This window comes from Anolis sagrei, chromosome 6, assembly GCF_037176765.1.
Source record: "Anolis sagrei isolate rAnoSag1 chromosome 6, rAnoSag1.mat, whole genome shotgun sequence".
In the NCBI taxonomy this organism is placed as follows: Eukaryota; Metazoa; Chordata; class Lepidosauria; order Squamata; family Dactyloidae; genus Anolis; species Anolis sagrei.
Window position 1 is genome coordinate 33,417,618 of NC_090026.1, and position 23,816 is coordinate 33,441,433.

Consider the following 23,816-nt stretch of genomic DNA (forward strand, 5'->3'; position numbering starts at 1 on the left):
ACTTTATTCCCAGGTATGCAGATTCGTCTTGAATTCAGGCCCCTTGCACACCGCTGAAAAAAATCCCACATTTTCTGCTTTGAACTGGAATATAGGGCAGTGTGGAGTCAAATAACCCAGTTCAAAGCAGATATAGTAGAATTTTCCACCTTGATATTCTGGGTTATATGGCTGTGTGGAAGGGCCTTCATGCTTTCAAATCAAGAGGTAAGCTTGAATGCCACAAACTCATTCAGGCTTCCTTTTTGTGCTGGAAGTTGTTGCAGCTGCAAAGGAGGAGCTTTCAAAATGAATGGCTCCTCCCCATATGTTTTCTTAGTTGGTTGTACCTCTGAAGTTTCCTTTCTTCTTTAGAGTTTGCTAACAGTGACAGAAACAAACAGCCACAGCAGGGTTTTGGGCTTGTTTTTAAGTTCCCACATGCAAGCTGCCGGAGGTACCCTTCCAGAAGATGTTCAGGAGCTCTTTGGAGGTAACTGAAATGTTCCTTTGAATAATAATTAGGCTTATGCTGTACAGTTTAGAGCCCATTCATGCTTACCCCCCAGCCCTGCTTGCTCTTTTGCTTTCATGAGTAGTTTTCATTCATTTTGTTAATTTTTGTTTCCATTTATTGGGTTCTTTGGTTTTCATAATACCCAGAATTCCTTTTGGAAGCTGTTGATGCTAATGGGTGCAGGGCCAATACCTTGCTCACAGTAGGAATTCTACATATTGCTGCTTCATATGTGCATATGTATGTGTGTGCACACATGGATCCCCTGGTGGCACAGTGGGTTAAACCACTGAGGTGCTGAACTTGCAGATCAAAAGGTTGCAGGTTCAAATGTAGGGGGTGGTGTGAGCTCCCACTGTTAGCCCCAGCTTCTGCCAACCTAGCAGATTGAAAACATGCAAATGTGAGTAGACCAATAGGCAGGAAGATAACGGTGCTCCATGCAGTCATGCTGGCCACATGATCTTGGAGGTGTCTGCGGACAACATCGGCTCTTCAGCTTAGAAATGAAGATAAGCAGTAACCCCCAGAGTCGGACACGACTGGACTTAATGTCAAGGGAAAACCTTTACCAACCTGTCTCTCTCTCTGTATATATATCATACATACATGCAGTCCCCGAATTTGTCAGTTTGTTCTTAAGTTGAATTTGTATGCAAATCAGAACAGATACATTTTTAAAGTGTAACTCCAGCCCATTTTTTTTTTGTTTATACACACATACAGAGTGTCTCAAAAATGTATACACCCTTTAACAGTTAATAGTAGCTATAGTGGTTATTTGAAAGCTAGGTAAAGATATTTACATTGGAAAAAATGAATGTTATAATAATAATTTAGTCAACGTGATGAATTCCATCTTAAACTACAATTTTATGTAACATGTTCAAATTATTGTCTATGTGCTTCACAGAGCTTAGCTTCCTGACGTGGGGAACTAGCAGTTCTATTCCCCAATGTGCCAGGGACCAGAACCATTGGTAATAATTGTTTCCACCAGTGGCTCTCAAGCTGGCACACTGCTCCACAGATCATTTTGTGTAGCACTAGACTGGACAACACTTCAAGTAGAGTGTCCTATATGAAGGTTCTCCAAGACTGGACTCCTGGCTTGATGGGTTTCAGTCTCATATTTATTTGCTCTTATTCAGACTCTTACAGCATCCAGCACTAATTAAACACCTGGATAGCCTCAGCTGATTCCAGTGGCAAGACAAAATAGATCCAGATATTTTCAGCACTCTGTTAACATTCCATCACGAACCCCTTATGACATCACCAAATAGGTTCAGAGAAATATTAAACGCCATGGGAGATAAAATGCAAACCTATGATAAATGCTATGAAAAGCTACCAAGTCATTGAATCATAGAGTTGGAAGAAACTTTGTGGAGCATCCTATCCAACTCCCTACCAAGAAACAGGAAAATTGCATTCAAACACCCCCAACAGATGGCCATCCAGCCTGTTTAAAAGCCTCCAAAGAAGGAGCCTCCACAACACTCTGGAGCAGAGAGTTCCACAGTTAGGAAGTTCAGGTGGAATCTCCTTTCCTGTAGTTGAAGCCATTGTTCCACGTCCTAGTCTCCAGGGCAGCTGAAAACAAGCCTGCTCCCTCCTCCCTATGACTTCATAGAATCATAGAGTTGGAAGAGACCTCATGTGCCATCAGTCCAACTCCCTGCCAAGAAGCAGGAAAATTGCATTCAAAGCACCCCCAACAGATGGCCATCCAGCCTCTGTTTAAAAGCCTCCAAAGAAGGAGCCTCCACAACACTCTGAGGCAGAGAGTTCCACAGCTGAACAGCTCTCACAGTTAGGAAGTTCAGGTGGAATCTCCTTTCCTGTATTTTGAAGCCATTGTTCTTTGTCCTAGTCTCCAGGGCAGCAGAAAACATGCTTGCTCCCTCCTCCCTATGACTTCTCCTCACATATTTATACAATGGCCATCATGTCTCCTCTCAGCCTTCTTTTCTGTAGGCTAAATATACCCAGCTCTTTAAGTTGCTCCTCCAGACCCTTGATCATTTTAGTCACTTTCCTCTGCTGGGTTTTTTTTTTTGCGTGCGTTTTTAGGGGTGATGGACACTCATTGGCCTGAGAGGTGTATTGTATCCAAATTTGGTGTCAATTCGTCCAGTGGTTTTTGAGTTATGTTAATCCCACAAACGAACATTACATTTTTATTTATATAGATTTATATTCCGTCCTTCTCACCCTGCAGGGGACTCAGGGCGGAGCACAACATATATCCGGCAAACATTCACTGCCGGGACATAAAACCATAAATATATAAAAACATTAAAATCACTTATTTTCAAATTAAAAGTTGCTTAAAAATCATCTCAGAACACCTCATTGCACTGCCCCAAAGGCTTGGTCCCACAACCAGGTCTTCACCATCCCTCTGAAGGACAGGAGGGAGGGGGCTGATCTAATATTGCCAGGAAGGGAGTTCCATAGCCGGGGGGCAATCACTGAGAAGGTCCTGTCTCTCATCCCCGCCAAACGCACCTGTGATGGTGGCGGGACCAAGAGCAGGGCCTCCCCAGAAGTTCTTAGTTTCCGCAGTGGTTCGTAAAGAGAGATGCGTTCAGACAGGTAAATTTGCTGGATCAGCTCCGTTAACAACAGTTGAGATATACCAGCATTTAAGAGGTGGGATTATCTTGCTGTTTTTTTTTATCTCCAATACCAGAAAAGATTCCTCTGCTGAATACTGTACGTAGTTTCGAGTCTGCCTACTGTTCATTGGGGAAAGGACTGCAGGAGTGTAGCCTTCAAGTGAGTTTTTGTAGCTAGAATGCAAAGATTGTGAGTGGGTTATTGAAGGGGCGAAAGACTGCATGTGCTTGTAGGCACTCTTTGCCAACATTTGACATGTCTCAAGGGAAAGCCAAGGTACTAAAAAGCAGCTTTTCAGCACTAAGCTATGGTGACTTCTATTTGTTCATTATTTTTGCCTTGGACGATTAGATCTTTCATTTCAAACTGGTTGTCTCCCTCAGTTGAATATGTGGGTTTCATCTCCTCCTTTAAAAATTGGAGGATGTGGTGCAGTCAGCTCATTTCACTCTTTTTTTGAGCCCCTGTGCTTTATTGTTCCAAACTGACAGTTCTTGTAAACAACTCATTTTCGGCACCTGCCACCTTTCCTTTAGCTTAGATTATTTTCTTGTTAGCTGACTGTTTTTAATTGAAGTCTTCGGATCCCCTTCTAAAGAAGGAGCCTTCCTTTCCTGACAAGTCGAGCAGGCTATGAATGGAGATTAATTGCATGTCACGCTCTCCTACATCAAACTTGCTGCGTCTTTAACAATCTGCAGAGTCTCTAGGCCTTCTGATAGGAAAGGTATGTTCCATCTACACAAGCTAGAGAGACAGGCTCTTGAGTCAACCGCCAGTTCAGCCTAATGTGTCGTCAGAAGCGATCATATCATTTAGAAGACAGATGAGAAATCAGGAAACTGGGTTGTACTGATATTTTGCATGTGTAGACTATCAATTTTGTGTTTGTGCTGGGAGTTAGTTTACAATAGAAACAAAGTATTAGGAGTTGACTATAAAATAAGAACAGCCAAGGATGGAAGCTGCTTAGAAGTCTGTTCCATAATCCCAACAGATCTACAGAATGTGTGTACTCATCGGAAAATATTTCCTGTACAATAGCCTTCCCCAATGTGTGCTCCCCAGATGGTTCTGCTACCAGTCAATACTCAGCAGGGTTAATATTGGGGTACAATGAGAATTGTAGCCCAAACAATTTTGGGTAATCATGGGAATTGTGGCCAAAGGATTTTAACAGAACCATATTGAGGAATGGTGCTATGTACTCTTCTAAGCTTGCAAGTAACTTGAAAATAACAGTGTTGCTTGTAATGGATTTTGGGGAGATGGAGAGGTATAACAACACCCCTTTAATAAAACAGTATAACGACTTGTAATGTCCTGTTCTTTTGTGGGTATGTGTGTAATGAGTAACATTTATTTATTACTAGCTTGGGTACACAGTGATGCTTGGATTAGGTAATTTGTAATGCTTTTGTTTTGTTTTTATGAATGCTCCCATTAGAAAATGTATAAGGATGTGGGTGAACTACAATTCGGAAAATCATGGGGCAGTCACCCTAAAATCCTGCCAGAATTCAAAGTTGTCCATGTTGGCCAGTATGCCAAGTTTGGTCCAGATCCATCATCAACTGGGTTCAGTACTCTCTGGATGTGGGTGAACTACAATTCCAAGAATGCAAGGTCGATCATCTCAAAACCCTGTCAGTATTGAAAGTTGACCATGTTGGGTTTGTGTGCCAAGTTTGGTCCAGATCCATCATTGGTGGGTTTCAGAGTGCTGTCTGGATGCAGGATGAACTGCAATTCCCACCCAGGTGGCTCAGTTCCCCAAAACCCCTCTAGTATATTTTGTTAGTCATAGGGGTTCTGTGTGGCAAGTTTGGTACAGACCCGTTGTTGTTGGGGGTCTCAGTGGTCTTTGGAAGTGGGAGCCAATAGGAAAGCTGCCGCAAACATACTCTGCCGCTCCCATACATACGTTCACGTTTATTATATACATAGTTAGATTTCAAAATGTGTTTTGGAGGAGTTTTCGTTGGGAATCTTGGCCATTTTTCTTTTTTAAAACTATAAAAAAATAAAAAGTGGTCTGCTAGATATGTTATTTTGAATATTAATGTTAAGATTGTCCATGCCATTGTATTGCCTATTTCTGTGTATGGTTGGGAAAGCTGGACGGTGAAGAAAACTAATTTGAAACCTGGCACTGAATGCTAAAAAGACAATTCAGTGATTCCTTAAGAAAACCAAGAGGATTAAATTGAGAGTGTTGTATTTTGGCCATATCATGAAAATAGATATCCTCTCTTTTCTCACTAGAAGAGATGATAATGCTCAGTAAAGTAGAAGGCAATAGGAAAAGAGGAAGATTAGATACTAGATATGGATAGGCTGTCAAGTAAGCTATAGTTTTGAGTCTTCAAGTCCTGAGCAGGGCTGTTGAGGATAGGGCGAATTAGAAGTCCCTCATTCATAGGGTTGTCATAAGTCAAAGTAATGAGTAGCACACTATGATTTTATAAAAATCCCCATATTTTAAAATGTGTGAATTTTCACAAATAATGTTCAAAGTTCTACTTCTAATAGGTTTTCAAGTAGCAGTTATGATCTCTGTCTCTTTAAATTTGTTAGGGTGGCCCCATCTCAGACACATTTTTTGCCCCCCTAAAGGATATTCTGTATAGTATTGCATTATGAAGCCCCATCTACACTGCCATATAATCCAGATTATCAAACCACATTATCTGCTTTGAACTGGTTTATTATATGAGGTTACACTGGCATATAATCCAATTTAAAGCAGATAATCTGGATTTTATATGGCAGTGTAGAAGGGGCCTCACTTACGGAAGTGTTTCACTAACCAGATAGTGGCATTTCTCCTTACAAATTAAGCATTAGGCTCAGCGTAAGATGTAATTTGTGAATTTTTTCTCCGTTTTTTTCTTTATCCTTTGTATTCTTCTTCCCTGTGGAGTATTTGCACTGAGATTGCTTGTCTGAGTTCTTTCTTTATGTTTCATAACATCACAGACAAGCAGTAAAACTAACACAACTTAATCTTAAGTGGTTTACATGCCGCTCTTCCTGATCCACTCTGAAACTTTATGACCAGGCTTTTCTATCTCATTTCCTGGTGCTATGAACATGGTAGACACTCTGGAAATGGGAATGGGAGGGGAGGGCTGGGCTTGGAAGTTTGCAGAAGTGATTGACATTTTTATTATACCACAATCCACTCATTGTTTTCATATAGCACTGAAGTAAGAGTCACTTTACACATTTTTTTAAAATGTGCACATTTTTTAAAAATGCAAGGCACATAGGCGGTGAATGTGTCTCTCTATTTTATGTACCCATAGTAAAGGTAAAGCTTTTCCCTTGACATTAAGTTTAGTTGAGTCTGACTCTTTGGGGTGGTGCTCATCTCCATTTCTAAGTCAAAGAGCCGCCGTTGTCCGTAGATGCCTCCTAGGTCACGTGGCTGGCATGACTACATGGACTGCTGTTATCTTCTTGCCAAAGTGGTACCAAATAATAAAACCATGTGATGATATGGAGCCCTAAGCTGTGAGACTATATGTAGAAAATAAAATTAATGTACAGAAATAGCTTCCAATGTAGAAAATAAAATTAATGTACAGAAATAGCTTTTAAGTACAGGTTTATTATTTTCTGTATTCATTGTTGTGTGCCTCCAAGGATCCATCTACTCTGTAGAATGGCTGCAGTTTGGGAGCAATTTAACGACCATGGCATAATGCGATGGGAACATGGATGTTGTAGTTTTACAAGGTCTTTTCTGTCAAGGAAAGACTGGTGCTTCGGCAAACTACAATTCCTAGGATTCTACAACATTGTGCCATGGCAGGTAAAAAGATGACAAATTGCATGAAAGCTACAGTGTAGATCAAACATGGACAAACTTTGGCCCTTCAGATGTTTTGGACTTCAACTTCCACAATTCTTAACAGGAATTGTGGGAGTTGAGGTCCAAAACACCTGGAGTGCCGAAGTTTGCCCAGGCCTGCTGTAGATGCACCCCAAGTCATTTCAGATTTATCGAAACCCTGTGGTTAGCCTGTCACAAGGTTTTTCTACGAAGACTTTGTTCAGGAGGGGAGGGGTTGCTTTTGCCTTCTTGTGACCCTGAGAGAGTATGACTTGCCCAAGTACACCTAATGACCTTCCGTGGCTGAACAACGATTCAAACCAGTCTCTGGAGTCGTCTAATGCTCAAACCACTATATCACATTGGCTCTTTTTGGTGGCATAGTAAAACAAGAAAAAATTAATATTGTGGCCTATATAAATTACGAAAAATCATCTCCGCACAACTGGACCAAATCCAACTGTGTTACCTCTAAATAGAGTAAACCCACTGAATTAATGGAATTTACACAGATTTATCTGGTTCCTATTGATTTATTGGGCCTAGACTACCTGGGACTAGCCAGTTGGATTTATGGATAATATTTGTCTGTCTTCCTCCCTTTCGGGGGAAAATGGCCATCTAATTGGGGGAGACCATGAATGCAATTAACATTTGATAAAAGTTTTAATGCTGTGAATATATTCTGGAAATGTGTTCATTGAAGTATCTCTCCCTTCTAACTGCATAATCTAGGTCATCGTTTTTCAGCCTGGGAGTGGGAGACCACTGAGGGGGTCGTAAGGGGGTGTCAGAGAGGTCACCAAAGACCATCAGAAAACACAGTATTTTCTGTTGGTCATGGGGGTTCTATGTGAGAAGTTTGGCCCAATTCTCAGAATGCTCTTTGATTGTAGGTGAACTATAAATTCCAGCAACTGCAACTCCCAAATGTCAAAGTCTATTTTCCCCAAACCCCATCAGTTTTCACATTTGGACATATTGAATATTCATGCGAAGTTTGGCCCTGATCCATCACTGTTTGAGCCAACCGTGCTCTCTGGATGTAGGTGAATTACAATTCCAAAACTCAAGGTCAATGCCCACCAAAACCCTCTCAGTATTTTCTGTCGGTCGTGGGAGTTCTGTGTGCCAAGTTCCATCATTAGTGGGGTTCAGAATGCTCTTTGATTGTAGGTGAACTATAAATCCCAGCAACTACAACTCCCAAATGACAAAATCAATCCCTCCCAATCTCACTAGTATTCAAATTTGGGTGTATTGGGTATTTGTGCCAAATTTGGTCCAGTGAATGAAAATACACCCTGCATATCAGATATTTTCATTACGATATTTACATTATGATGCAGCAAAATTACAGCTATGAAGCAGCAACTAAAATAATTTTATGGTTGGGGGTCACCACAACATGAGGAATTGTATTAAGGGGTTGTGGCATTAGGAAGGTTGAGAACCACTGATCTAGGTTGTTGTGTCTGTGTTCTTTATTGTTGAATTGATATGTTGCCTGTTGTTTTTGTATTTATTTGTTTATTTATACATACATACATACATTAATTCTACTCCCTTCCTGTTTTGTAACTTCTCCCCTAAACAGATGTTGAAGATTACTTGGAGAGGCTGCAGACTGAGAACCTTAGCGCTAGAGCTAGGGTAGAAAAGGATGAAATCTTGTCAAATATTCAAGAGCTTAAAGAGAGGTTTGTACATTAGCTCATACTGGGGGTCACCACAACATGAGGAACAATTTCCAGAAGGAGACTATGTCTTAGCAGTTTTCCAGCTTCTTTACTGAAAAGAACACTTCAACAGAAAATGGAAACCAGTGTTCTTCTCTGTTTTCCAAATCACTTGGAAGCCAAACTTACATGATGATAGTATACATATAGATCTCCCCGAAACATAAGGTGAAGGTTTACTGGGATGAGCATCAGTGGTACAGATTCATTTCCCTGCAATCTGTCCCTCTGCATGATTTTCTACTCTGCTGAACTTTAGTACTGAAGCATGCTTGAAAGAATACCTCCTGAGAAAGGAAAAAAATGTGACACTTTTCCCCCAAAGAATACCCAATGAATTTGATCAAACTTTACAGTTTTGGGGAATAACATGCTGAGTATATGCTATAAGGGGCAATTTTCCAAACCCTGTACCAAAGTGTTTTGATACATTTTGATAGTTGTGATCTGTCCATAATATTCTACTACTAGCCAAGAATGTGCAGCCACCTATGACTAACTTTTCAAATTCTTGGATTTGGTCCCTTTTGGAAAAATCTACAATTAGACTTCTCATCCTTTCATTCACTTTACTGTTTAAATTACATGCACACGCACACATCCATTTGTGCAGTGCTTTCATATTTGAATACACACATCTGCCATGTTCACATCTAATTTAGCCACTGGTCAAAGTAGGGTTGAAAATTTGTGATCTTCCAGATGTTGTTGATCATACTTCCTTTCAACCTTACCTAGCATACCAACTGATGAGTGACAAAAAAACCTGGAAAGTCACAAAATGCCTACCTCTGTTATAAATAGGTAAAGGTTTTCCATTGACATTAAGTCTAGTCAAATCCAACTCTGCAGGTTGGTGCTCATCTCCATTTCTAAGCCGAAGAGCCAGCGTTGTCCATAGACACATCCAATACCATGTGTCCGGCATGACTGCACGGAGTGCCGTTATCTTCCAACTAGAGCGGTGCCTATTGATCTACTCACATTTGCATGTTTTTGAACTGCTAGGTTGGTAGAAGCTGGGGCTAACAGTAAGAGCTTGCCCCGCTCCCCGTATTCGAACCTCTGACCTTTCAGTCACCAAGTTCAGCAGCTCAGCAGTTTAACCTGCTGCACCACTGGTGGCTCCTCTGGTATAAAGGGTTGTTTTTTTTTTCAAACATAGGGTATCATGTGGAAACAGGCATTTTCCACCATTTCTTGTAGAGATCCGAAAATCAAACAGGAAGTAGAGGATGCTTGTTATATGTTATTCCATCAGCCAGATTCCAGCATCACTAGACTATCATTCCTGGGAATGTATTAGTTGGACATAGAGTTACAAGCACCTATTGCATGGTGTCTTTATCTCAATGCTTTTTAGGGCATTATGGAGGACTAGTAATGTTTTCCTCCAATATGCTAAGCACATGCATTGTATTTGTGCCCACTGGCTCATGGACCACTACTGGCCCATGGACCACTACATTTAATAGCACTGTTTTATATCACTGATAGAAAAGAACACCCAGGACTACATTGCCCCATCTGAACTTTGCGACTAAACATTTGTCATGGTAGATTGCTTTTAGAATGTTTTTAATTCTTTGATAGATGAGCAGTTCTCTGGTCTATTGCATATTTGATGGTGTTCTAAGTAAGGACAAATGCTTTGAAATAAACGGCATTCATTACAGAGAAGGAACAGGATTTCTTGAGGAATCCAAAGAGCTTTTGCTATTAATTTAGCTGGCACCACCATGGCCTTTTCAAGCCCATTAGATACAGTTGTGGGCACATTTTGAAGGCAATGTGGTATAGGTTACAAAAACAGAATGCTTGGTTAGGAAGTGGAGAGCAGGATTTTAAAAGCCTGGATTGTAATTAAGGCCCTTCTGGACAGTCAAGGACACTTGAAACCATGCTGCAGAGTGCGCTCTCTGTGGTTTCTATTTCAGCCTCAACAACAAATCGGAATTTTGCACCAAGGAATGATAAATTGTATGGGTTATATAAACTGTACATATTAAGGAAGTTTGCTTATATTCTGCATCATTGGTTCTGCTTGTATAGGGTAGTATTGGTTATATTTCATATAAGGTGGAACTAGAGAGTATTTCCTTTTAGAAGTGTAATTTACTGCTTGATAAATCAACCGACTTATGCAGTGTGTGCTCTCACTCTCTTTTGGGATCAGTTTCTTATTTCTTCTTTTGTGCATTACACACCATTATCAGTTTTACATATGGATATGTGCACATTTTAACTGGAATTGGCTTCATATTCCAGCTTTTCGTTGTTTAATGTGTTTGGTTTTAGAAAATTGTCACCAATTAACTGTTCAGATGATTAGTTGTAAATATTCATTGTTTATTTGTTTGTCATAGGGAAGTGCAAAGATTATTTGGGCCTCCCAAATAATCCAATGCTGATTAAAAAATCTGTTTGGGCCCATGCTGCTTTCTCAATGTTTCCATAATATTTTATTGTGTTCTAGCCGTAGGCCTTTGGAAACATTGCAAAATATAGTGGAGCATCTGTTGGCATGAACATACCCATAGCTATGAACTGTCATTTGGTCCACATATTTTGAAGCATCTCTTTGTGGCCATAAAGATCACAATTTTGGTATTCGAACACAAATTCTTAGGATGCTGAATTCTGCTTTCAACAGCACATTTTATGTTTAAGTGGTGTGATAATGGAATCGAAGCCAGCAAACTGATTCTAAGATGCAGGCTTGTGAATAAAATAATGTATCTGCTTGTTGTTAACTTTGCGGATATAACATAATGTAGTGAGATAGTAGGAAATTTAGTGGTGAAGTTATCCTTAGATATAAATATCTATAGAAAACAGAGGAAAAAGTGTGTTTTAGGAAGTGGTTATGTTGTCCCATTTGACCAGTGGTTCCCAACCTTTTTTTGACCAGGGACCACTTTAACCAGGGACCACTCTCCAATATTAGTACTAAAAGGGTTACAAACCAGTTTTTGGTCAACTTTAGATTTAGTTTGGTTATTTAGGGTGCTGATTCAGAAAATTGCACAGGATAGATCACATCAGCTCTAGTTTCCGATACAGAACATATGCCATCCAGTAGTCGCCATCTGCTCACCCACAGAAAACCATATTTAATAAACTAGAGCTGGTATGGTAGTAATCTTTTGTGGGTAGTTAACCTCTCCCCTCCTGACATCCTCGGCACTACAAGAGGATTTCGCAAGACCAGTCGCTCTCGTTGCCGCATGGTTTCAAGGCAACGGTGTTGTAATGGTGAGGCCACAGACCATATTTTCATTCTTGCGGACCACTGGTGGTCCACGGACCACAGGTTGGAATCCACTGTATTTGCCTGACATGGACTGGAAGATGAAACTACCTCAGATTAATCCACTCACCAAAATCCAAGAAATACAAAGGATATGTAGGGATAGGTTTCGATCACTATATGTTTCATTCCAGAACTTCTAACAGATGCTCAAGACTAGCCTTGCACATAGCATGTATGTTAAAATCCACTATGTAGATTAATTATCTCTATAATAATTTAGTACTTTTATTATAGGGATCCCAGAGCTCTCTCTCTCTCTCTCTCTCTCTGTGGGTCAACACTGGTAGGATGGATTGTTACTGATTTTGCCTACTTATGAGTACTTGGGGAGGCAGGGCAGGCAAATTACCTTTCTCATCCATTATCATTGAAACATCATTAAATATGAAAACTCTTAAAAACTCCATGTGTACTTAAAAATACCCTTTATGTGTTCAGTGTAGCTTATTCCCAAGTAAGGATAGATGAGGATAGGATAGATTATAGCAATTTTTACTCCTCAGAGGGCTCAATAATAATAGCTGCATTAATATTTCTTAGCAATTGATCATTTAATATAATTAATATAATTCTGATTGATAATGTCTGAGAAGGCTCAACTGCATAGATGTCTTGGTAGTTCATGTTTGCCAGATCATTTCTGGTGGAATTCTGCCTCCCCTAAAATCCCCTGCCACCCATTCCAGGGTTCATGTTATTTTAGCTTAACCAGAGGATCACAACATTGTGTGTTACAGTTTTAAGATTTCTTTCTCATATAGCAGAGTGTGGTGGGTATAGAAATCTGGCTTGATGCTGGTCATAGTATCTGTATGATGTTTTGAAAAAGAAGGACTCTGCAGACAAATGAGTCCCTGGATAATGAGGTGATTTATTTTAGGTATCACCTGGACTACCCCTATGAATGCTGAGGGCCAAAAAAGGCAGACAAAGCATAAGCCTACAGACCTGAAAATATAAGAACTAACTATGTACTGAATTGTCTCCATCCTGGTGGAGCGCAAATGAATTGGAATGAGCCTTTGGGTCAGAATACTTCTTAACAATGAGGACTCCATGCTGATTTGGCAATGGATTGATTTGGAAGATGACTTGAAATGGCGAACTGTTTTTAATACATATTTTAATGGTTTTTAATGTTTGCGAAGTCTTTTTGTGCTATGTTATTTATTGTTTGACACTGAATGGTGCCTGCTGGTAGCCGTCCTGAGTCCCTCTTCAGTGGTGAGAAGGACGGGATGGAAATGCTCCAAATAAATAAATAAATAAATAAATAGGCATTTGTGAAAGAAATGTAGGAATGTGATAATGGAAACTTCCTGGAGCATTGATTTCTCTCATTTCAAAAATTAAACATTACAGAAAATCTCACCACTGGGGGAGACAATAGGCTGCGTTGAACCATGAGGTGATGCTTGTATTCTGTACCCCACATGGTTTCTTATGCATCCCATTCTTGTGCCCTGGCCACTAACATAGCAGGATATTTTTCTTCTGCTGTCCTTGCAGTGTATGTATGTTTGGATTTAAAGAGTGTTCAGAAGTGGTGTTTGAGCCCAGTAGAGATTGCAAAGTGGAATTACAGTTCCAAGTTAGGTTCCCAAAATTTAACATCTGTCTATGACAAAAATAATGTAAATTGTATGTATGTAACCCTCTCTTTTTGGTAGCTCACTCTCTGACAGCATAACATTTCATTGTTGCTACATCCTAGTTGGAGTTTTTAGACCCCTATCTTTGAATTCACTCAAGTGGGCAGAGTGTTTTTATCCTTCATAAGGTCACAGCTGGCTATCTCCTGCAGAGGAACATTGTGTGATGCCTGCACTGTATCCAAATCAATCTTTCCTACTGGCTAATTAAGCACCAGTTTTCTTACTTAGCAACTTGGGACTGTGTAATTAACAGCCTGGGTTGCTGCAAATAATTGAAAGATGGAGACACTGAATGCAGATGATTGGGGGAGCTGTCTGGATGTAGGAATGGAGTGATTTTAGGGGCTGCTACCCACCCCTTTTTACATTCTGAACTGGTATTATTCTATTTCTTATATAAAGAAGGGAGTGAAGTGTTGGGGGCCTTTTTCTTTCATGTCCACTTTCCGCAGTGACTGTAATGTCCTCCATGATCATCATTGCTACTTCTGGCTTCAGAACAGAGAAGGTTGATTTCTCCATCCCACTGTTTCTCTCTATCTCCACTATCATGCATTATCAGACTGGTTGTATGTGCTTTGAAATAATTGTAGGAAGGCTTTACCTGTTCTAATTTCCGGTGCCATCTGCAGAGAATCCATGTTTCTCATGATTTCCTATTGAAGCAGGACTAAAAAATGCCTCCATTGCCATGACAACACAGTTCCTTTTCTGGCTTTGACTATTATTGTGCAGCAATAAGAAGCACAACGGTTGTTCGAGCAGTGTTGGGTGTCGCAGAAAAATTGCCACTGTACTGGATTTCAGAGAGTTGGAGGTGAGCAAACAAGGAGGACTGCTCCACAAAAGAGTCTGGATTCAGGACCCAAACACATTAACAACATAAAAATTATTTGGAAAAGGAGCACTGAATGAAGACTCATTAGACTTATTAATTCATTCATCTCCCTGTTTTCTTCTCTGAGTAGAGAAATATCAAGTCCTGTTCCACTCTGGGCCCTTCCACACAGCCTTATCCCCCAGAATATCAAGGTAGATAATCCCACAATATCTGCTTAGAACTGGGTTATCTGAGTCCACACTGCCCTGTATCCCAGTTCAATGCAGACAATGTGGGAATGTATTCAGCTGTGTGGAAGGGACCTGAGCCCACACTCAGATAATGTGGGATTTTCTGCCTCTATATTCTGGGATATAGGGCTGTGTGGAAGGGCCCTCTGTTATCAGTTTCTTCATGTGAAAAGTGATGTGTCTGAAAGGTAAGGTTGATTGATACTTGGACTTCCATGATTTTCCAGAAGCATTTTTGTATTGTATTGTCGAAGGTTTTCATGGCCGGAATCACTGGGTTGTTGTAGGTTTTTTTCAGGCTATATGGCCATGGTCTAGAGGCATTCTTTCCTGACGTTTCCCCTGCATCTATGGCAAGCATCCTCAGAGGTAGTGAGGATGCTTGCCATAGATGCAGGCGAAACGTCAGGAGAGAATGCCTCTAGATCATGGCCATATAGCCTGAAAAAACCTACAACAACCCATTTTTGTATTTTCAGCCCTATCACTGGAGCCTTCGGTGGTGCAATGGATTAAACCCTTGCGCTGGCAGGATTGCTGACCTACAGGTCAGTAGTTCGAATCCGGTGAGAGTGCCCTCTTGCCAGCTCTAGCTCCCCATGTGAGGACATGAGAGAATCCTCCCACAAGGAATGTAAAACATCAATCATCTGGGCGTCCCCTGGGCAACATCCTTGCAAACGGCCAATCCTCTTACACCAGAAGCGACTTGCAGTTTCTCAAGCTGTTCCTGACATGAAAAAAATCCCTATCACTGCGACATTTCTATTATAAAAGAAACAACTGAGCATTTCCAGTTCTGAACTTCTTTGCCTGGTACTAAATTTCCAATTTCTTTGATTTCTGCAGGGGGAAAAAGTACTGTCCCTTCTACTGTAACTAGTTGTTTTCATTCCATTTTCATCCAGAACAATACTTTCGTAGCTCATTCTCTTCCTCATCTTTCCTTTCTCATCTGCACACAGGATAATTTTAGCTTTCAAATGATGTTAGGATAATCAGAGATGAGCCTAAATTGGAAAGAGAAATTTCAGAATAATCTTTAGCTCATTAGCTTAACTATGGAGTATATAATTCCCTAGCAATAAGAAGCTCATTAAGTCGGATGGCTTGTGATATCAAGATAAAAGTGGTATTTAAGAGTGTGACCTCTTGGTCAGGCAGGTAGCTAAGCTGCATGTGTTAATGCCCATCCAGCCTAGCCCTGTTAGATTTCCTTTAATTAGACAGAGTGTTGATTTCCATGTGCAGAGATCTCATCTTGGCAAATGTTTAGCCTGATTTGTTCAGGTTTTGTTTGGGTTAAGATGCTCTTAATGAGGGATGTACACAGACAGCACTGCCACGTATTTGCTTTCTTTATAATCATGTCATCACCCCTCAGTTGCCTACTCTGACTATAAGGTGAAGGAGTTGTTAATCTGGAAGAAGAAATGCTGTGGGGTGCGCTAGATCAGTGTGGAGCTGCCATGTTTTTCATCACATCTCTGTCTCATTCCAGTGTGTGAAGATGAGGGCATTTCCCTTCCTTTATTGGCTTTGTGTGGACGCTAGTTGTTTGGCATCAGATTCAAAGACTCTCTTAAGTGATGAGGAGGTATTTATTAAGGAGATTAGGTATCTGATAGAGAAGAATACAATTAGTTGGCTAAAGACCACAGAAAGAGGAGAAGAAATGTGACAAGATCTGAGAATAATAGGCAATGAAGTAGAAAGGGAACATGCCAGAGAACTTATGTACCTGTGGCTAGCTCTATTTATTAATTAAAATATTTATGCCAATTGCCGCTGTATGCATGCAATTTCTTGTGCAGATGTAATAGATTATTGTACGATGGTCTAAAACAATGGTTATGCATAGCAATCCTATTCTCCATGAAGATGGGAACACAATGGGGTAAAACTTGACATACCACTACTATGCCACAACATTGTGTGATAAACAGCCACTGCTAAACAGCTGGTAACATGCACGCCAACTCTCATTCAATAATGTCCATGGTTGCACATTCCCATCACTGACATGTCATGCTTTAGTGAAGATATATCTGTCCTGCCTGCATCATAGGCGCGCTTGGCGGGGACGAGAGACAGGGCCTTCTCAGTGGTGGCCCCTTGGCTGTGGAACGCCCTGCCTGCAGATATCAGATCGGCCCCCTCCTTGCTGGCATTTCGGCGGAAAGTGAAGACCTGGCGGTTCGAACAAGCATTTGATTAAACAGTGTAATTGGACATAGGAATACGGAATAATGGATGATGAGACTGGATTCTGATTTTACTGTTGAGGCGCTAATGATTGTTATACGGATGTTTAATGATTTATGTTACAATTGTTTTTAATTGCCCTATACTTTTCTTGTGATGTTTTGTATTGATGTTGTTCACTGCTTTGAGTCGCCTGAGGGCTGAGAAAAGCGGTATATAAATAAAGTAAGTAAATAAATATGTAGAGATCAAATACACTTCTCCAATTTTTTTTGTGTCAGAAGCGACTTGAGAGACTGCAAGGCAATTCTGGTGTGAGAGAATTGGCCGTCTGCAAGGACATTGCCCAGGGAATGCTCGGATGATTGATTTTTTACCATCCTGTAGGAGGCTTCTCTCATGCCCCTGCATGAGAAGCTAGAGCCCGTCAGACAGGAGCTTACCCCACTCTCTGGATTCGAACTGCCAATCTGCCAGCACAAGGGTTTAATCCATCGTGCCACTGGGGCGTACCTGATTTCATACACACACTTTTTTGAAAGGTGTTGAGAGCAGCCTTTATACTACTACTACTACTACTACTACTAATAGCAGTATCTGTCTGTATATGTTGTGTGTCTATGGCATTGAATGTTTGCCATGTATATATACATTGTAATCCGCCCTGAGTCCCCTGCGGGGTGAGAAGGGCGGAATATAAATATTGTAAATAAATAAAATAATAATTAATTAAAAAATATTTGTTACCTGCCTCTCCTAACAGCTCAAGCCAGGGTACATCAAAGTCCAAACATGTAAAAATAAAATATATAGATTAAAAACGCACCATTATAAAAACATATTACATACACAGGGTACAAAAATCAACATATAGTGGCAACAGTTTTACTGTTTTATTGTTTTGCTTGATGTTTTATTATTTGCTTATGAGTTTACTGTGTATTATGTTGTTGTTTGTTGGCGGCCTTGGCCTTTGTAAGCCACATCGAATCCTTCGGGAGATTTTGCGGGGTATAAATAAAGATAATAATAATAATAATAATAATAATAATAATAATAGACTGCAAATTCTGAACTCATATTTTAGAGTTGACTGGGTAGGCCTGCTGGATGAGACAGGTCTTTAATTCTGTTTTAAATTCTGATATGGCCAATTCTGGTGTAGAAGAGAACAGGTTGAATGTCCCTTATCTGAAACGCTTGGAACCAGAACTATGTTTGCATTTTGGATTTTTTTAAATATTTTGAAATATTTTATTTGTATATGCCTATATAATGAGATATCTTGGTGGTGGTACCCAACTCTAATTCATGTATGTTCATATAAACCATATATATGCAGCCTGAAGGTCATTTTATACAACATTTTAAATAATGTTATGCATAAAACAAAGTTTGTGTCCAATGAACCATCAGAACATAGTATTTGAATTTTAGAATATTTCCCCCTAGACTAAGTTTAAGGGGGAGAAATCTCTTCAATTCCCTGATTTTTAGATGCAGTGAGCCTTGTGTTTGTCGTTAAATCAACTTGCTAGCTCCTTTCAGCAATTTTTCAATATTTTTAATGACATGTGCTTTCAAAACAAGGTAAATCAGCATTTGATTTGAAGGCTGTATTGGTATCCTTTTAGGAAGGAAGTGAGGGAACAAGAACCTCATAGAAGTACTCCTTTCAATTTGATGCACCTATCTCATCCTTTCCGTTGTACTCTGGTTCTTGAAATAACTTGCACCATTTGCCTGTTCTGTGCAACCTTTTCCTGTGGGATATATATGTTCAAAAAAGTACTTTTGTGTGAAACCACTAGCTGCTTATGTTCATGCCTATAATTTTGAATGTAACCTCTCTGTTGTGACTCATAGATGTACCTATCTTTGGTTCTACCTATGACTGGCTGATCTTTGCCTCAGAAGAAACCATTTGCCATTTTTAGAAGAGTTTCAACCTAGCTTTTCTTTTGGTTTTTAAAGTTATATATATAGAGAGAAAATAAAACGTAAGGTAGTATGTCTTCTTATGGGAGCACACATTGATGTCTGGTTGATAGTTGTGGGTTTTAAAAAGACTATCTCTTCTTACAGTTGTTTTTTATCCCAGTTCTTCCATCTTTTCCTTTATGAATTAGTTAACAATTTGGTGACTTCTCACTTTGTATCAAGGGTGAGGAATCTCTTTCAAATGAGGGCCAAATTACTTTTCAAGTGAATTCTTGGAAGGCAATTTAGTGGACCAAAATACCAACATACTTCAGCTTAAAGCTCTTTATTACCAGTCATCATCACCATGATCCCTCATGTTCGAGGAGGATGGCCTTCCTTATTTTTTTTAATTTTTTAAATAAAAAATAATAAAAATAATAAAAAATAATAAAAAAAAATAGGATGGCCTTCCAAGCATAGGTTTTTGGCGGAGGGCCTGTAGGTGACTGTAGAGACCTATTTTTGACCCACATATTCTTTCACAGTGAGGACCAGGTGGAAGGCGGTCCTGGTCAGGGTTGGCTTGACGTGCCTCTTGGCACATTTCTCCCTTTTGCCCTACATTTGTGTCTCTTTGAATTCCATAGCACTGTTGGTCACAGCTGACCTCCAGTTAGAACGCTCAAGGGCCAGGGCTTCCCACTTCTCAGTGACTATGCCACAGTTTTAAAGGTGTTTTCCTGTTCACCAACATTTCGTTTTCCATTCTTGAGTTGGGAGTATAGTAACTATTTTGGGAGATGGTGATCAGGCATTCAGACAATGTGGCCAGTCCAGCAAAGGATAATTGCTTCAGTGCTGGTGGTCTTTGCTCCTTCCAGCATGCTGACATTTGTCTGCTGTCTTCCCACGAGATTTGCAGGATTTTTCAGAGGTAATGCTGATGGAATCATTTCAGGAATTGAGTGTGACGTCTGTAGATAGTCCATGTTTCTCAGATGTATAACAGAGTTGGGAGCATCTTGGTCTCCCTGCAAATGTCCCAATCCTCAAACACTCTCTGCTTCATTCGGAAAAATGCTGCACTTTCAGAGCTCAGACGGTATTGTATTTCAGTGTCAATGTTGACTTTTGTGGAGAGGTGGCTGCCAAGGTAGTGGAAATGGTAAACATTTTCTAACACTACACCATTGAGCTGTATTTCCAGCATTGCAGAGGGATTGGCTGGTGTCTGCTGGAAGAACACTTTGGTTTTTTTGATGTTTGGTGTGAAGTCAAACTTTCTGTATGCTTTTGCAAAGTTGTTTAGAGTGGCTTGTAAGTCTTCTTCTGAATGAGTACAGATTACGTTATGATCAGCATATTGGAGTTCTGTAAAAGTTGTTGTTGCCAAAACAAAGATCACAACAACATCTGTTATTACCAGTAGGTAAGCTTCAGAAGAAGTATTCCAAGTTTGTAGAATGGGGATGAAGGATTTAAAAAAGCAGGAAACCACAAATAATGGTGCCATGGTGTCAAGAAGGCCTAACTCGGTCCTATTCCCTGAGTTTTCCCACTATTGCTGGAAAAACCAGATTTGGTGGCCCATCTCTTTCTCTCCTCTCTCTATAGAATTTGGACAGGCAATGTGATTCAAGTAGTTTGTGACGCTGTTCTTTCCAGCAATGTGATCCGGGGTTTCTTTCAGGTTTCTTCTTCCCTTTGGCCTGCTTTAAGTTTGCTCAGCAGCCATTATTTTTCCTCGGGTAGGCATTAAAATAGCCAACAAGTTAAGCCCTGATTTGTCAAGATCTTACTTAAATATCCGCTGTGGTGGTTTTAGTGTTCTCAGTTGGTTAGAAGTGCAAGGGAGTGTAATTACACCTTGACTTTATGGATTTACCTCACGGCTCGTTTACTTGAAACTGTTTTGGAGGGTGGTGGCCTGAGTTAAATGTATTCCTGTTTTTTGAAGCTCCTTCATGAGAGATTGCAGCTCACGGCCCTCACTCCTTAGCCCTCCACAGCAGGGATGCCAAGTGGGAAAGAATATTGGTTTAGTTCTTTTACTTTTTCAAAAATGATTCCCCCCCCTAAATGTGACCCAAATTGTGAAAGTGCCATTTGGATTTTGAATGTGTGAGGCCCACCTCTCCTAATTCTTTTTAATATGTGACCAACGGCCTAGTAGGCCGCACGGGCAAAATGAACCATCGCTCAAGGGATTTATGGCTTCATTCAGCAATTTTTCTTACATTATTGACTTAGGGCAGTGGTTCCCAACCTGTAGTTCATGGACCACTAGTGGTCCGCAAGAACGCAAAGATGGTCCATGGCCTCACCATTACTACATTGTTGCGTCAAAACCACACGGCATCGAGAGCAACTGGTCTCATAAAACCCTCTTATAGCGCTAAGGCAATGGGGATGTCAGGAGAGGAGAGAACCATGAAATATTATTACTACTATATCAGTTCTAGATTCCACCTGAACATTAGGAAAAGCTTCCTGACTGTGAGAGCTGTTCAACAGTGGAACTCTCTGCCCCAGGGTGTGGTAAAGGCTCCTTCCTTGGAAGCTTTTAAACAGAGGCTGGATGGCCATCTGTCGGGGGTGCTTTGAATGCTGCTTTCTTTGAGAGGCGGGGCTTCCTGAGTTTGAAAATTAACTGCTCTGTTTAAGGGGAGGGGCTTCCTGAGTCTCAGAGGCGGGGCTTCCTGGTTATCCTATATAAACCAGTGTCTGAAGCCAAGGGGCAGCTGGGCTTTCCACAGAAGTTGAGGAAGCAGGAACCCATTTTGTTTCCTTCTGCTTCAGGGTAAGCTTTATTTAAATTTAACAGCTTTCAGTGCTGCTTTCTTTGAGAGGCGGGGCTTCCTGAGTTTGAAAATTAACTGCTCTGTTTAAGGGGAGGGGCTTCCTGAGTCTCAGAGGCGGGGCTTCCTGGTTATCCTATATAAACCAGTGTCTGAAGCCAAGGGGCAGCTGGGCTTTCCACAGAAGTTGAGGAAGCAGGAACCCATTTTGTTTCCTTCTGCTTCAGGGTAAGCTTTATTTAAATTTAACAGCTTTCAGTGCTGCTTTCTTTGAGAGGCGGGGCTTCCTGAGTTTGAAAATTAACTGCTCTGTTTAAGGGGAGGGGCTTCCTGAGTCTCAGAGGCGGGGCTTCCTGGTTATCCTATATAAACCAGTGTCTGAAGCCAAGGGGCAGCTGGGCTTTCCACAGAAGTTGAGGAAGCAGGAACCCATTTTGTTTCCTTCTGCTTCAGGGTAAGCTTTATTTAAATTTAACAGCTTTCAGTGCTGCTTTCTTTGAGAGGCGGGGCTTCCTGAGTTTGAAAATTAACTGCTCTGTTTAAGGGGAGGGGCTTCCTGAGTCTCAGAGGCGGGGCTTCCTGGTTATCCTATATAAACCAGTGTCTGAAGCCAAGGGGCAGCTGGGCTTTCCACAGAAGTTGAGGAAGCAGGAACCCATTTTGTTTCCTTCTGCTTCAGGGTAAGCTTTATTTAAATTTAACAGCTTTCAGTGCTGCTTTCTTTGAGAGGCGGGGCTTCCTGAGTTTGAAAATTAACTGCTCTGTTTAAGGGGAGGGGCTTCCTGAGTCTCAGAGGCGGGGCTTCCTGGTTATCCTATATAAACCAGTGTCTGAAGCCAAGGGGCAGCTGGGCTTTCCACAGAAGTTGAGGAAGCAGGAACCCATTTTGTTTCCTTCTGCTTCAGGGTAAGCTTTATTTAAATTTAACAGCTTTCAGTGGTGCTTTCTTTGAGAGGTGGGGCTTCCTGAGTTTGAAAATTAACTGCTCTGTTTAAGGGGAGGGGCTTCCTGAGTCTCAGAGGCGGGGCTTCCTGGTTATCCTATATAAACCAGTGTCTGAAGCCAAGGGGCAGCTGGGCTTTCCACAGAAGTTGAGGAAGCAGGAACCCATTTTGTTTCCTTCTGCTTCAGGGTAAGCTTTATTTAAATTTAACAGCTTTCAGTGCTGCTTTCTTTGAGAGGCGGGGCTTCCTGAGTTTGAAAATTAACTGCTCTGTTTAAGGGGAGGGGCTTCCTGAGTCTCAGAGGCGGGGCTTCCTGGTTATCCTATATAAACCAGTGTCTGAAGCCAAGGGGCAGCTGGGCTTTCCACAGAAGTTGAGGAAGCAGGAACCCATTTTGTTTCCTTCTGCTTCAGGGTAAGCTTTATTTAAATTTAACAGCTTTCAGTGCTGCTTTCTTTGAGAGGCGGGGCTTCCTGAGTTTGAAAATTAACTGCTCTGTTTAAGGGGAGGGGCTTCCTGAGTCTCAGAGGCGGGGCTTCCTGGTTATCCTATATAAACTCGTACACCCAGTAACCTATACTTTCACCCCTGCATACAGACAACAACATCAAACACACACCAAGAGGAGATCATTAGCAAACTCCAGATGGAACAAACACGAAAACTTCCCATCTCATGCACAAGCTGTGGCATGTTCAGCTTTTTCGCACTACAATTACTCAATTACATCTGCCCCAAGTGTACACAGATCACTCGCATGGAACACAGGATACGACAACTCGAGGACCGTATTAACACCCTTAAGGACATTCAGGAACTTGAGCTGTTCTTAGACACCACACACCACACTGTCCTAGACACGCAGCCCATATCACACCAACATTACGGGGAGGCTCAACAGAACAGCACCTCAGGTGTGGACAACCCTCAGGCTTGGAGAAATGTCACCCTTAGAAGGACACATAGGACCCGGAAGCCTCCTCAGAATACTTCCGCTCAGCTGCAGTTACACAATAGATTCCAAATTCTCACACAACTAGCACCTGACCAAGAAACACAACATATTGGGGAAGACCAGAATGGCTTAGATACTGATCAGTGGCTCATCCTTGATCAGTGTGCGGGGGATAGCCCTGACCGGGACAACACTTCACAACATTCACACTTGCACAATCGTGCAGGGGTACCATCCCCAACCATAGACCAGGA

General features: G+C 41.1%; 1 protein-coding gene across 1 annotated transcript in view; it reads left to right on the forward strand.

The window, feature by feature from the left end:
• Positions 1-366: 366 nt before the first annotated feature.
• SKAP1 (src kinase associated phosphoprotein 1) overlaps positions 367-23,816 on the forward strand; it is a 368,343-nt gene continuing 344,893 nt past the window's right edge. Inside the window, exons 1-2 of the mRNA XM_067470003.1 lie at positions 367-472; positions 8,557-8,659. Coding sequence (XP_067326104.1) covers positions 421-472; positions 8,557-8,659 — 155 coding nt within the window. The 5' untranslated portion in view covers positions 367-420. The remainder of the gene's footprint in view (positions 473-8,556; positions 8,660-23,816) is intronic.